The sequence below is a fragment of the Acomys minous genome (assembly GCF_964271855.1).
Source record: "Acomys minous genome assembly, chromosome: 4".
Classification (NCBI taxonomy): domain Eukaryota; kingdom Metazoa; phylum Chordata; class Mammalia; order Rodentia; family Muridae; genus Acomys; species Acomys minous.
This window is the reverse complement of record NC_140486.1, coordinates 86487155-86501357: the sequence shown is the minus strand read 5'-3', so window position 1 is coordinate 86501357 and position 14203 is coordinate 86487155. Positions and strand designations below refer to the sequence as shown.

The 14203-nt window shown below is 45.9% G+C and overlaps 1 protein-coding gene across 3 annotated transcripts in view; it reads right to left on the bottom strand.

Moving 5' to 3' along the window:
* Nucleotides 1–14203, bottom strand: part of CDK15 (cyclin dependent kinase 15) — a 103872-nt gene that overhangs the window by 64318 nt on the left and 25351 nt on the right. For all 3 annotated transcript variants that reach the window (XR_014778553.1, XM_084778710.1, XM_084778711.1), the window contains exons 7-8: nt 10283–10406; nt 8009–8129 (exon numbers count right to left, since the gene is read on the bottom strand). Coding sequence is in view for 2 of the 3 variants with exons in the window: in XM_084778710.1 (XP_084634836.1) it covers nt 8009–8129; nt 10283–10406 (245 nt within the window). In the remaining variant the exon portion in view is untranslated. The remainder of the gene's footprint in view (nt 1–8008; nt 8130–10282; nt 10407–14203) is intronic.

The window sequence follows — 14203 nt, the reverse complement described above, 5'->3', positions numbered from 1 at the left end:
TGAAAAGATGGCTCAGTGGTTAAGAGCACTGTCGGCTCTTCCAGAGGTCCTGAGTTCAAGTCCCATGTGGTGGGATCTAATGCCCTCTTCTGGCATGCAGGTATACATGCAGATAGAGTGCTTATATAAAATAAATAAATATATCTTTTTAAAAAATTCTTTTTGAAAAGATGGGTGGTGTGGTGGCATATATCTTTAATGCCAGCACTTGGGAGTCAGAGACAGGTGGATCTCTGAGTTCAAAGCCAGCCTGGTCTACAGGACAAATTCCAGGACAGCCAAGGCTACACCAGGAAATCTGTTTCAAAAATGTGTGTGTGTGTGTGTGTGTGTGTGTGTGTGTGTGTGTGTGTGTGTGTATGATAAAATAAAATTTAAACAAAATCTTTAAAATTTAAAAATTTATATTTTTAAAAAGTGTTATGTGTATGGGCATTTTGCCTACATGTATGCCTGCATACCATATGCATGTCCAGTGCCTGAAAAGTCTAGAAAAAGGCTTTGAATCCCCTGGAACTGGAGTTCAGATGATTGTGAGGTGCCATGTGCATGCTGGGAATCAAACCTGAACCTCTGGAAGAACAGCCAGTGCTCTTAATTTCTGAGCCATCTCTTCAGCCTCTGGGGTTGTATCCTGAAAATTTTGCTTCTTTTCTCTGTTTGAAACTATATAAAATCATGAAACTATAATATTATATAATGCATAAACTATATTGTTATACATAAAGATTAGTTTTAATTTTAAAATTATATGTATGATCTCTAGCATTTTCAAATGCAAACCCACTCCATCTCATTTAAGGCCACAAAAAATTTGCACAAACGGCCTTTGAGGGTCTCCATTCATGTGCCCTGATGATCTCCTGCAGATGATGTGCCATGATGCTTTCCTGCGGATGATGTGCCCTGATGCTCTCTTGTGGATGATGTGCCCTGATGCTCTCCTGCAGTGTACTCTGACCTTCTCTTTTCTATTGCTTTGCTTTAAATAAAATTTCCTTGCCACTTTTCACACACAAAAACATTACAAATAGAATTCCAAGAAAATTAACATATAATTATCAAATACCACATACTTGGAAAAAGATACCATATGCAAGGACTAAGAGAAACATTCAACAATAAAAGAGATTCATGTAGACTTTGCCTTAGATATGTAAAGCCTTAGACAAAAAGCTATAAAACTTTACCATAGAATATATATATATATATTCTATGCAATTCTAATGAACACACCATTAAGAATTTTTATGTAACTGGAAACAGAGTCTAAAATTATATAAATATATCAGAAAGGAATGGGTCAAGACATTCGTGTGTGTATGGTATTCACGTGTGTGTGTTGCCAGGGGTGGTAGGGTGGCGGGGGGACAATAGAGTCCATCAAATCTGAAAGGGGCCAAGGGGGATAGCTCATCATATCAAAGAACATGCTTCTTTTGCAAAGAAACTGAGTTCTTCTCAACACCTACATTACACTGCTCACAAGTGCCTATAGCGCCGGTTACAGGGGATCTGACACCCTCTTCTGGGCCTCCTCAGGTCCCTCGATTTATGTACATATACACACACAGACACACAGTAAAGAATACAGTAAATCCCCAAAACTTGAAAAGAAAAAAAATAAAAGGCCTTTAAGAGAATATATTAGATTGTTTTATTCTGTCAGGGAGACTTTTTAAAAATAGGAAATAAAAAAGGGGGAGCAGCAGGAAAAATATTAACAAAATCACCAATGTTAAAATTAACAACATGTAGCTGGGCATGGTGGCTCACGCCTTTAATCCCAGCACTTGGGAGGCAGAGGCAGGTGGATCACTGTGAGTTCGAGGCCAACCTGGTCTATAAAGCAAGTCCAGGATAGTCAAGGCTACACAGAGAAACCCTGTATCAAAAAAAAAAAATTAAGAATGTGTTCAAGGGCTGCAAGATGGCTCAGTGAGTAAACATACTTGCTACCAAAACCCCCAATCTGAGTTTAGCCCCAGAACCCACGTAGCAGGAGAAAACCAACCCCGGCAAGTCATATTCTGAGCCCTACATACTCACCGTGGCGTGAGCATCTACACATGCAAGCACATACAAAGCAAATAATTCCACTAAAATACAATTTAATTTTTAAAAAAATCTTTTCATTCGAAAGGATGACATCAAGATTGGAAGACAAAGCTCCTGTATTGTGGTATAAGTAGCCAATCAATTACCTAAAATATCCAGCGTATATGAAGAACATCCCTATCTACCAATCAAGACGCAGATAAAGGGAGAGGGAGAAACCAACGGAAAGTAAACAAATGACACAAATAAACAGGCCACGGGGAAAAATATGAATAACAATCATCCAGGAAAAGATGTCCAACCTATATTAGGGAGTGACCATTTAAACAGCAACATGACTACTCTGATTTACACGCTCGACTGGCAAGTTGAGTACTCTACACGGAGAGGTGAAGTTGGTGCAGACGTCTGCAAGATGCTGAGCTACGATGCTGGTGTACTGAGGACCACAGCTCCTGCAGAACACAGCTATGATGCTGGTGTACTGAGGACCACAGCTCCTGCAGAACACAGCTAAGATGCTGGTGTACTGAGGACCACAGCTCCTGCAGAACACAGCTACGATGCTGGTGTACTGAGGACCACAGCTCCTGCAGAACACAGCTACGATGCTGGTGTACTGAGGACCACAGCTCCTGCAGAACACAGCTAAGATGCTGGTGTACTGAGGACCACAGCTCCTGCAGAACACAGCTAAGATGCTGGTGTACTGAGGACCACAGCTCCTGCAGAACACAGCTACGATGCTGGTGTACTGAGGACCACAGCTCCTGCAGAACACAGCTAAGATGCTGGTGTACTGAGGACCACAGCTCCTGCAGAACACAGCTAAGATGCTGGTGTACTGAGGACCACAGCTCCTGCAGAACACAGCTACGATGCTGGTGTACTGAGGACCACAGCTCCTGCAGAACACAGCTAAGATGCTGGTGTACTGAGGACCACAGCTCCTGCAGAACACAGCTACGATGCTGGTGTACTGAGGACCACAGCTCCTGCAGAACACAGCTACGATGCTGGTGTACTGAGGACCACAGCTCCTGCAGAACACAGCTAAGATGCTGGTGTACTGAGGACCACAGCTCCTGCAGAACACAGCTACGATGCTGGTGTACTGAGGACCACAGCTCCTGCAGAACACAGCTAAGATGCTGGTGTACTGAGGACCACAGCTCCTGCAGAACACAGCTGACACTGTTCTGTGAAGTTGAACACTCACAGTCTCTGGGACAAAACACATATGTCCGTAGTAAGCATTCTAGCTGTGCACACCTGTAATTCTAGCACTAGGGGGTGGGGTGGGGCGGGTGATGAGGGATTAAGGTGGGAGGATCACAAGTTCAAGACCAGCCTCAGTTACATAAAAACATCAAGACGAAAGTCCCTGAAATCCTCAAATACAAACACCAGTTCTGCTCAAATGAGCAGAAACAAGAGCAACAGATGTATCTCGATGGTAGCGGCCTTGCCCAGCACACAGAAGCCTCAGTCACAGCTAATCACCACCACCACCACCACCACAACAACAACAACAATGACACACAAAAGCAGAGCACAAACAACACTGAAAACCAGCTTACACAGCAGACATGATGACGGACAGGAAGTGGATGAGCCTTAGAATTCACTACTTTAGGGGGACAGAGCAAGCCACAGAAGACTGACTACAACCTAACACTGGTTTTTTTGTTTTTGTTTTTCAAAGCTCAAAATTAAGCCTGGCAAGATGACTAACCTGGTAAAGGTAGTTGCTGCCAAGCCTGGTGCCCTGCGTTCAATCTGGAGGACTCAAACAACACATCTCCCACCCTCAATAAGTAATAAATAAATAAATGTAATTTTAAAATAATTTTTTTTTCTGAGACAGGGTTTCTCTGTATAGCCTTGGCCGTCATGGAACTCTCTCAGGCTGGCCTCAAACTCACAGCGATCCTCCTGCCTCTGCCTCCAGAGTGCTGGGATTAAAGGTGTGTACCACCACACCCAGCTTAAAAAATATTTTTAAAAGATCAAAAGTAGGGCTGGAGAGATGGCTTGGTGGTTAAGAGCACTGCCTGCTCTTCCAAAGGACCCAGGTTCAATTCCCAGCACCTGCATGGCAGCTCACAACTGTCTTTGACTCCAAGATATGACACCCTCACACCAGCACACATAAATTAAACAGAATATTTTTTTAAAAGATCAAAAATAGTTAAAAGGTTTTATTTTTGTTTTTGTGGTTTTTTTTTTTTAAAGAATACAAACAAGGGGGCTGGAGAGATGGCTCAGAGGTTAAGAGCACTGACTGCTCCTCCAAAGGTCATGAGTTCAATTCCCAGCAACCACATGGTGGCTCACAACCATCTATAATGAGATCTGGTGCCCTCTTCTGGCGTGCAGGCAGGATATTGTATAGATAATAAATAAAGAAATCTTTAAAAAAAAAAAAAAAAGAATACAAACAAGGCCAGATATGGTGGTGCATGCCTTTAATCCCAGCACTCATGATGCAGAGGCAGGTGGATCACTGTGGGTTGGAGGCCAGTCTGGTCTACAACGTGAGTCCAGGATAGTAAAGGCTACACAGAGAAACCCTGTCTCAAACCCCCCCCCCAAAAAAACCCCAACAATAACAACAAAAAACAAAATGAAAAATTATTGTTTTTAAAGAGGAAAGGGGATGAGGACCAAAAATTAAGATAAAGTTCCAGTACACTGCCCTTCCGTGGAGGGCAGGCTGGCAGGGATGAAGGCACACACACAACGGGATGGCATTGGACTGGGTTGTGTGCGTGGTTTTCCGGTCGAGCCTATGCTTCTGACGCTGCCTTCCTGTTCTTGGGTGTGACGTCACCGACATTTGGTGCCGGATAAATGTTTTCCTTGGGACCTGTCTTTTGCCGTACAGGACCTTAAGAAGCATCCCAAGTCCCTCCAGCTGCCAGTGCCTTGCACCAGCTGTGACACCAAAGATGCCTCAGCACACTACCAAATGTCCCCTGGTGGGTGAGGGGTGGGTTGCCCGGTATGAGAATCTACTTATATGTGTTACGCATGTCCCCTTGTTTTAAATATTCTGTAATAAGACAGTGTTTAAAATGGATGGCCAGAGGGTCCCCCACTCTGCTGAAAGGCGTCCTACAGAGCAGAGCTCGGGGGGAGCCTGCCGAAGGCCTTTGATGTTGAGCGTGAAGAGCAGTGCAGGCCGACAGCTCCCGATCGGTTGAATTGCAGGCGCCGGCTCTAGCAATGGCGCTCGGCGCTCGTTATCAGAAGCCCACAACTAGTTACACTGGGTGAGAATGTCTTACTTCTTTGAGTAATCTAAAAGTTTAACCCTGTTTTAAAATTACCTGCTTAATTTTTTTAAATATCTATTATTGGTATGTACTGCAGATATTGGACGCAGATGATCTGAGCTGGTCTGACCTGAGAGCTTCCTTTGCCGTGGAGGAGCTTTCCTGGTGGTGGTGGGTGCTATAGAGGCTGCTGAGGGAGGAAGCAAGGGCAGCCCTGCCCAGCTGGCATTCCTGTGCCCATGGCAATGACCAACAAGTCAAGCTACCCCTAAAGGTGCCACAGTGTCACGCATTACTTGCAATACGGAAACCAACAGCTCTCTGATTGGACGGAAGGCCTGCTTAACCGGAAGGAAATCCTGCCTAGCCAGCTCCCGAGGCTAGTGAGGTCATGGGTCTTAGAGGAGAGCTTACTAGCCAGCACCACGCTGAGCCGCATTCTAAATATTTATCTTGCTCGTCACAGATAACTGTAGCTCTCACCCCTCATCAAAGAAGTTTCTCTTTGCAACAGACCGAGCATTACCGAAAACCACAACCGTAAAAATGTAGAGAGCAAGCCGGGCGCGGTGGCGCACGCCTCTAATCCCTGAGTGCTGACTCAGGAGGCAGAGGCAGGTGGATCGCTGTGAGTTTGAGGCCAGCCTGGTCCACAAAGCGAGACCGGCCAAGGCTGCACAGAAAAACTCTTGTCTAGGAAAGAAAACAAAAGGGCAGAACGGCAGCTCGGGGGTGCCTGTCCCCAGTGGCTACACCGACAACGCAACTCTTCCACCTCCAGCCTGGAGGAACGGAGAGCAGGAAGACTGTGAGAGCCGGAAGCCCGGAAATCGGCTGTGGGACTGTGCGTCTCCTAGAAATGACAAGGAAGCTTCACCCGACAATGCTTCGGCAATATGGCTGCTCAAACAACACCCGAACAGAACAACCACGATGGAAATGCTAACACCGAAGAGGTAAATTTCACAGGGCCCCACTCCTAGACAAAGGACTACAGGCAACTAAGCAAGGCTGCTGAAGGCTGGAAAATCAGCCTTCCCCTGGGATTAGCCCCCTAATTGGTTATCCGATACCAAGTGGTCAGCCCAGAAGTCATGTACATACAAACAATACTAAATAGACTCAACAGTATTTATATATTTAAGATATGTATGTGTGTGTATATGTATAATACATATATGCATGCTCTTACATATATGTAAGGACAATTAAAGAAAAAGAGGCCATGCATTTGTGAGGGAGTAAGGAGAGAGACATAGGAGAGGTTGGAATAAGAACAGGGAAAGATATAATTATATTTAATAAAAATTTTAAAATCTGTTATTGGCCAGGCATGGTGGCGAACATCTTTAATCCCAGCACCCCGGAGGCAGAGGATCTCTGTGAGTTCAAGGCCAGCCTGGTCTACAAAGTGAGTCTAGAACAGCCAAGGCTACACAGAGAAACCCTGTCTTGAAAAAAAATCCAATAAATAAATAAATAAATAAATAAATAAATAAAAATTTGAAGAAAAACCACTATTATTAATTTTTAAAAGTAGAGCCCATGTTTCTATAAAGCCTTGGAAAAGGCCCACATGTTTTATTACCTCGGAGGAGCTGGCTAGACCTGTGAAGAAGTCACTACACGTCTGTGGCCCTCACGTTCCTGGGCTAGCTCAAGAAGTAAGAGCAAAGTAATGGGGGCTGGCAGATGGCTCCGTGGGTAAAGGAGCCTGCAGCTAAGCCTGATGGCTTCAGGTTGATTCCCCAGAACCCGCATGGGCAAGAGGGAGACCCGACTTACAACGCTGTCTTCTGACCTCCTTACACAAACCTTCCAAAAAAATAAGTAAAATATAGGCCCCACATAACGTGGCCTCCAGTTCTCAGGCTTGAATTATGGTTCCATTAAACCTCTGATGGGGAGAGTTTATTACTTATTTTTTTATTTTTTTATTTGATATACATTGGTGTTTTGCCTGCATGTATGTTTGTGTGAAAAGTGTCAGATTCTGGAGTTACAGACAGTTGTGAGCTACTATGTGTGTGCTGGGAATTGAACCCAGATCCTCTGAAGAGCAGGCAGCGCTCTTGCTTTTGTTTGGTTTTTTTCCAGACAGGGTTTCTGGATGTGCTTTGTAGACCACGCTGGCCTCAAACTCACAGACAGCCTCTGCCTCCTGAGTGCTGGGAATAAAGGCCTGCTCCACCTTGCCCAGCTGCAGTTATGCTCTTAACCAATGACCCATCTCTCCAGCCTCATTATCCTTAATTTTTTAAATATTAATTTTTATTACATTTGTGTGTGTGTGTGCGTGCGTGCGTGCGTGCCTGCCTGCCTGCTTGTCTGTAGTTTGAGGGTGTATGTCTGCTTCTCTGAGGAGGTCAAGGAGGGAAAGGCCAAGGAATCAAGGGGAAAGCTAGGAGGGGGCGGGGGGGGGGGCGGTGATGAAAAGAGCACTGAGGACAGAGGACACCTTGGGCAAGTCCTCTTTGGACCATTGTTTCTCTAACTCCAAAAATCCACAGAATGCAAAAATCAAGCGAGACGCGCATTACAAAGTGCCTTATGCTTCAACATCTCAATGCACAAACCTTGGCCATGCTTCTTAGAATAACCATTGAGGTGGGACACAGGCGGCAAGGCAGCCCAGCACAGCTGTCTCCACCCTTTTTGCCTCTCGTGCCTACCATATGTCCAGCTCCGAGGAGTACTCCGTGGCTCCCAGCAGTGCGTCCGGTGGCCGGTACCAGAGCGTCACCACTTCTGAAGAGTATGTCTGGCTGGGAATGGACTTGGCTCGGGCAAGACCTGTCCAAACAGGATGAAGATAGCACCCATTATACTGGGTCAAAGAGGATGGAGATAGCACCCATTATGCTGGGTCAAAGAGGATGGAGATAGCACCCATTATGCCGGGTCTTTTGGGAAGATGACACACTGTACTGAGGGAGAGTACAGACAACATTCAGGGTGACATGCTCTTACCAGAAGCTTCCAACTCTCCTGAGGTTTGTGTATATTGCATCAAGAAGATCGTCTTTTTAAAAATTTATTTATCTATTTATTTATTGGCAGGATTTCTTCATGTAGCCCTGGCTGTCTTAGACTCACTCTGTAGGCCAGGCTGGCCTTGAACTCAGGGATCCGCCTGTCTAGGCCTCTGGGGTGCTGGGATTAAACATAGGCACCACCAAGCCCTCAAGAAGATGTCTTACTTTTGGCCCACACTGTAACTAGATAAGGCAGCCCCGTGTGGTCAGGTGACTAAGTTCTTGCCTACTGCTATGAATTGAGGTGACGCTGAACTTTCAGGTCAGGCCCTTAGTAGATGGGTTGTGGCTTCCGCTTCCTCCACTGGGGGTGACAACTACTCAGAAGTATGCCTTTTGGGCAATGTCTGAAGGATGGTGGAGGCACAGGACAGGCGACGTCTGGGTAAAGTCACTACCGGGCTACCACAACAGCTCCAACTGCTCAGATGAGTGATGGTTGTTTTTAGAACACTGTACCACTACACTGTGGGTCTCTACAGTAGCAGTGAAATTACTTGATTCAGGATGAATGTCTCTGTTGTACATTTCTGTACTCTATGACCCTCTCTACCAGTTTAGCAGAAAAAGAGAGAGGACTGTGGTAGACCCTGAGGCCACTTCCTCTCAAGTGTTTCTCTGCAAAACAAGAACACGATTATGAGCTGGGCGGTGGTGGCACATGCCTTTAATCCCAGCCCTCAGGAGGCAGAGGCAGGTGGATCGCCATGAGTTCAAGGCCAGCCTGGTCTACAAAGTGAGTCCAGGACAACCAAGGGTACACAGAGAAACCTTGCATCAAAAAAAAAAAAAAACCAAAACAAAAACAACACAATAGTGAGTCAGTGGCCCATCTCACAGCAGCACCGCAGCTGGGAAAATCTTAGCAAAAAGGGCAGGTATTGTGGAGAATTGGTAAATCGTTCTCTGCTAAAGGCCCAAGTGTTGGGATGAGAACCATCACCACAAAGTCCTCCAGATGCCATTTGACATCCTCCAACAAAGAAGGTTGGCCTTGTCTCAGAAGAACCAGTGTGTCAGAGCTGGGGAGATAGCCCAGTGGCTGAGCAATGTCCTAGCATGCGCAAGGCCCTAGGTTCAATCCCCAGTATCTAAAACAAACAAATAAAAAGACCCAACCAAACAACAATAAAATACTAGAACTAGCATGTCAGCCCAGTGTGGTCGTGCAGACTTGTAATTCCTGTACTCGGGAGACAAAGCCAGGAGGATTGCTGTCAGTTCACAGCCAGCCTGGCCTATACAGTGGGGTCTAAATCAACCAGAGCCACACGGTGAGACCCTGTCTCAAAAAAAAAAAAAATTAATGAGCATTTAGTACCACAGTAGGAATACAATGATAAGCAAAAGCAGACTACCTGCTAATAAAGGAATAAAATCTAAAATTCATATAAGTGTATATGTATATTATGCATTTGTGCATCTCTGTATTACAGACCTGTGAATAGAAACTACAATACATGATAAAATGTAGAGGGAGCCTGCGTCCATTGGCTAGGAATATGCTCAAGCTGGCATTGACGTTTAATGGCGCAGAACCAAATGTCATTTCCATTTACGCAGGAGGCCATATCGCATCTGCTCTGACAGAGTTGTCATTATCCACTTAGATACGGGAACACTTCCTAAGCACAGCCTGCTCTACAGACGCCACTACATCAAAAGTGACCGTGGGATAATATGAGGACCTATTTTAGGCTTCTGGCTAGTCTTAATGGAATTCGAAGAAACTTCACACTCTCCCTCCCACTTGCCTCACGTTTCCCGTCTGTGAGCTTGACATCCACGCACAGCATCGCGCTCTTGGGCTCTGCTTTTCAAAGGCCATGCCGAGTCAATGCTTCAAACGTAGTGCGGACAAACGAGTCATTGTTCGTAGGCCAGAAGGAGACCTGAGGGGCAGCAACTCACCAAAATCAGCCAATTTGAGCTCTCCCAGGTGACTGATGAGCAAGTTCTGAGGTTTCAGGTCCCTGTGAAGAACACGCTGGTGGTGGATGTACGCCAGGCCCCGCAGAAGTTGGAACATGAAAAGCTGGAAGAAATGAACACCATGCCTAAGGACACTCGAGCCACTGTGTGTTGATTTGCCTCTAAATCAAAAACACTCCTCTAAAAGAATATAGTGAAAGTGTCTCTTGAGAGATGAAAGAAGAAGAAAAAAGAGAGAGAGAGAGAGATTTTTAGAATCATTCATAAAGAGGGGACTAGATCAAGGGAATTAAGTGGACTGTTCCCCAAACAAAGGATTCTGCTTTTCCTGCCGTCCTGTTCCTTTGATACTGAAGGGTTTGCCCTTCCTTAGAAATCTAAAGTGAAACCTTGCCGTCTCTTATGAGCACTTGTATTGACTTAGATGTGAAAAATAATTATTTCCACAGAATGAACTCAACATGGCAGGTCCAAGTTGACCTGGAAATGACAGTCTGGAGTTTACAACCACTTTGTTTTTTCCGGGCTCTGATATGAACCCTTTTACGTCTATGACACCAAGGAGACACAACTGGGAAAGGTATTTAAATGGTATTAAGAAAGAAAGGGGACAGGGTGAGATGGCTCAGTAGGCAAAAGTGGTCCCTGTGTGAGCCTGGAACCCTTTGTTCAATACCCAGAACCCACAGTCAGGAGGAAGGAGAGAGCTCTCACCTCCTGCCTCCATAGCACACACAAGTGATGGCTCGTTTTGTTTAAATAGAAGGAGGAGGAGGAGGAGGAGGAGGAGGAGGAGAAGAAGAAGAAGAAGAAGAAGAAGAAGAAAGAAAGAAAGAAAGAAAGAAAGAAAGGAATCATTGTCCTCATAAACTATTTTTAAACTCTTAAATTCAAAGTTGAAAATAAGGGAAGTACATAGTACGTGTTAAAAGGGAAGGGAGCCAGGTACTCGAGGCAGACGGAGATTCTTAGTGGGTCAGTGGAGCGCCTGAAAGAAGAAGACACTGTGCACTAATTAGTCACCTCCCACCTCCATGCTGCTCCTCTCTGCCCTTCTCAGGCTCCTCCTAGCATTTATAAGTGGAGAAGCCCAGGGGGGTTTAAGTATGATATTTCACAGCATCTTAAAATGCTGGGCTTGCTGATCCTCACCACCCCCTCACTCTTCCACCCCCTCAAGTCAGGTTCCTCCTTCAACAGTTACAGCATGGCCCAACCTGAAGGTGCTTGTGCAATTAACGTCAAGCTAGATCTTGGCTACGCTTTCCGGAGCAGCTTCCCACGCGCCAGAGTTTGAGAGTAACCAAGTCACTCTGGTGAGTGTGTGCCATCTGGGCTAGACGCCTCTTAAAGCCACAACTGGGGTCTTGGCACTTGAGAGCTTGAGGCAGGAAGAGGGCATGTCTATAAATTTGAGGGTAACCTGGGCTATCTATTAAGACACTTTCTTTTTTTCCTTTTTATTAATTCATTCATATTACATCTCAATTGTTATCCCATCCCTTGTATCCTCCCATTCCTCCCTCCCTCCCACTTTCCCCCAACTCCCCTCCCCTATGACTGTGATTGAGGGGGACCTCCTCCCCCTGTATATGATCATAGGGTATCAAGTCTCTTCTTGGTAGCCTGCTAGCCTTCCTCTGAGTGCCACCAGGCCTCCCCATCAAGGAGACATGGTCAAATATGGGCACCAGAGTTCGTGTGAAAGTCAGTCCCCACTCTCCACTCAACTGTGGAGAATGTCCTGTCCATTGGGTAGATCTGGGTAGGGGATCGAAGTTTACTGCACATATTGTCCTTGGCTGATGCCATAGTTTGAGCAAGACCCCTGGGCCCAGATTCACCTGTCATAATGTTCTTCTTGTAGGTTTCTAGGTCCCTCAGTAGAAGATTGGATAAAGAAACTGTGGTACATTTACACGATGGAATACTACTTAGCTATTAAAAATAAGGAATTCTCGAAATGTGTGGACAAATGGATTGAACTAGAAATGATCATAATGAGTGAGTTAACCCAGAAGCAGAAAGAGTCAAATGGTATATACTCACTTATATCTGGACAGTAGCCCAAGGGGCATGTCCCATGAAAGTCTTCACTTATCAGGAAAGTGGGACAGAGGGGAGGGCATCCTATTGGGACTTTAAGACACTGTCTTAATAAAAAAGACTGGACAAAGAACAGAGCAGAAAATACACACACACACACACACACACACACACACACACACACACACACACACACACAAAGCATAAAGATAGATTACACATCTGCGCAGGGAAGGCCAAGGCCCTCCTTCTTCTGAAGTATCTGTCCCTGAGCCTTGTGCCATCAGGAAGCAGAAACAGGGCCTGAGGGCAATGGCTAAGCCAGCAAAGTGCTCACTGTGCAAGCAGGAGGGCCTGAGTCTCCAGCACCCATGCGGACGCTGGGTATGGCGGCTTGCACCTATGATCGCGGTGCTAGGCAGGCAGAGACAGGAAGATTCCTGGAGCTCACGGGCAAGCTAGTCTAGTCGGATTGTGGGCTCCAGGCTCAGTGAGAAACCCTGCCTCAAAGAAATAAAGTAGAGCATGTGGCCGGTTTGAGTAACAAGGGGCCCCTCAGGCTCATACATTTGAATGCTTAGCCACCAGGGAGTGGCACAATTTGAAAAGATCAAACGGATTAGGAGGTGTGGCCTTTGTTGGAAGAAGTGTGTCACTAGAGATGGGCTTTGAGGTTCCAAAAGGTGCATTCTCTCTCTCTCTCTCTCTCTGTCTCTCTGTCTCTCTCTCTCTCTCTGTCTCTCTCTCTCTCTGTCTCTCTCTCTCTCTCTCTCTCTCTCTCACACACACACACACACACACACACACACACACAAAGATCAGAAACAAGCTAACTCCATAAGCATCCTCCGCCTTCCTTGGTCATGTCTTAAAATAACTTGAAGGTTTTCTTTTTCCGCCTAGAATCCATCTCCAGATCACTCTGTGTTTTTTTCACTGGTTTAGTATCCGTTGCTCTCTTCTTTCTTCCCTTTTCTTTGAAGACACGGTGCCTCCGCACAGCTCAGGGTGGTGCTGAACTTCCAGGCGTGAGGCACCACACCCGAGTCCTTTGCTCTTCTCTCTTGCAAGCCCATCTGCTCCGTCACGCTGATCCTGGTCCAATCCCCTCCAAAGGCTAAGCAGATGCCTCCCTAGAACATCCGTGAAGGAACATTCACTCTTCTCCAGCTTCCTCATAACTGCCATTGCTAAGACGTAGGATTAAGCTGTGATAGTTGCTCCCCTGGTCCCACTTCAGAGCTATCACTGCTCCACCCTGAATTCTGAGCATCCCTTAGATTTTTATGCTCCCTGGATGCACACTCCTCCATCCCTCTTTTCTGCTGACATCTGCTGAACTCTTGTCCTACACTCACTGAAGACGTGGGTGTCTGGACCACCGTTGTTCCCCGTGATGGCCATGTCCAGATCGGGATGCCCAGCCAAGCTTCTCAGCTCCCGGTGTCTGCTTCCCCAATCATCTTCAGCCACTAGCTCTCACGGCCATGGGCTGGATCGTATGAAACTGGACTGCTTGTCCTCTGAAATACAAGCTCACATTCCCTTAAAAAAAGGCATCTTCATACTCATTTCATTCATGTTTTCTGTCATTGTCATGATGCCTTCCGCTATGGAATTCAATGGACAATGCTCATTCCTTACCATTGCAGCATCTCTGCCTGTCTCTTTCTCTGTCTCTTTCTCTGTCTCTCTGTCTCTGTCTCTGTTCTCTCTTCTCTCTTCTCTCTTCTCTCTTCTCTCTTCTCTCTTCTCTCTTCTCTCTTCTCTCTTCTCTCTCTCTCTCTCTCTCTCTCTCTCTCTCTCTCTCTCTCTCTCTCTCTCTCTCTCTCTGTTCCACACTCTTCTAATTGT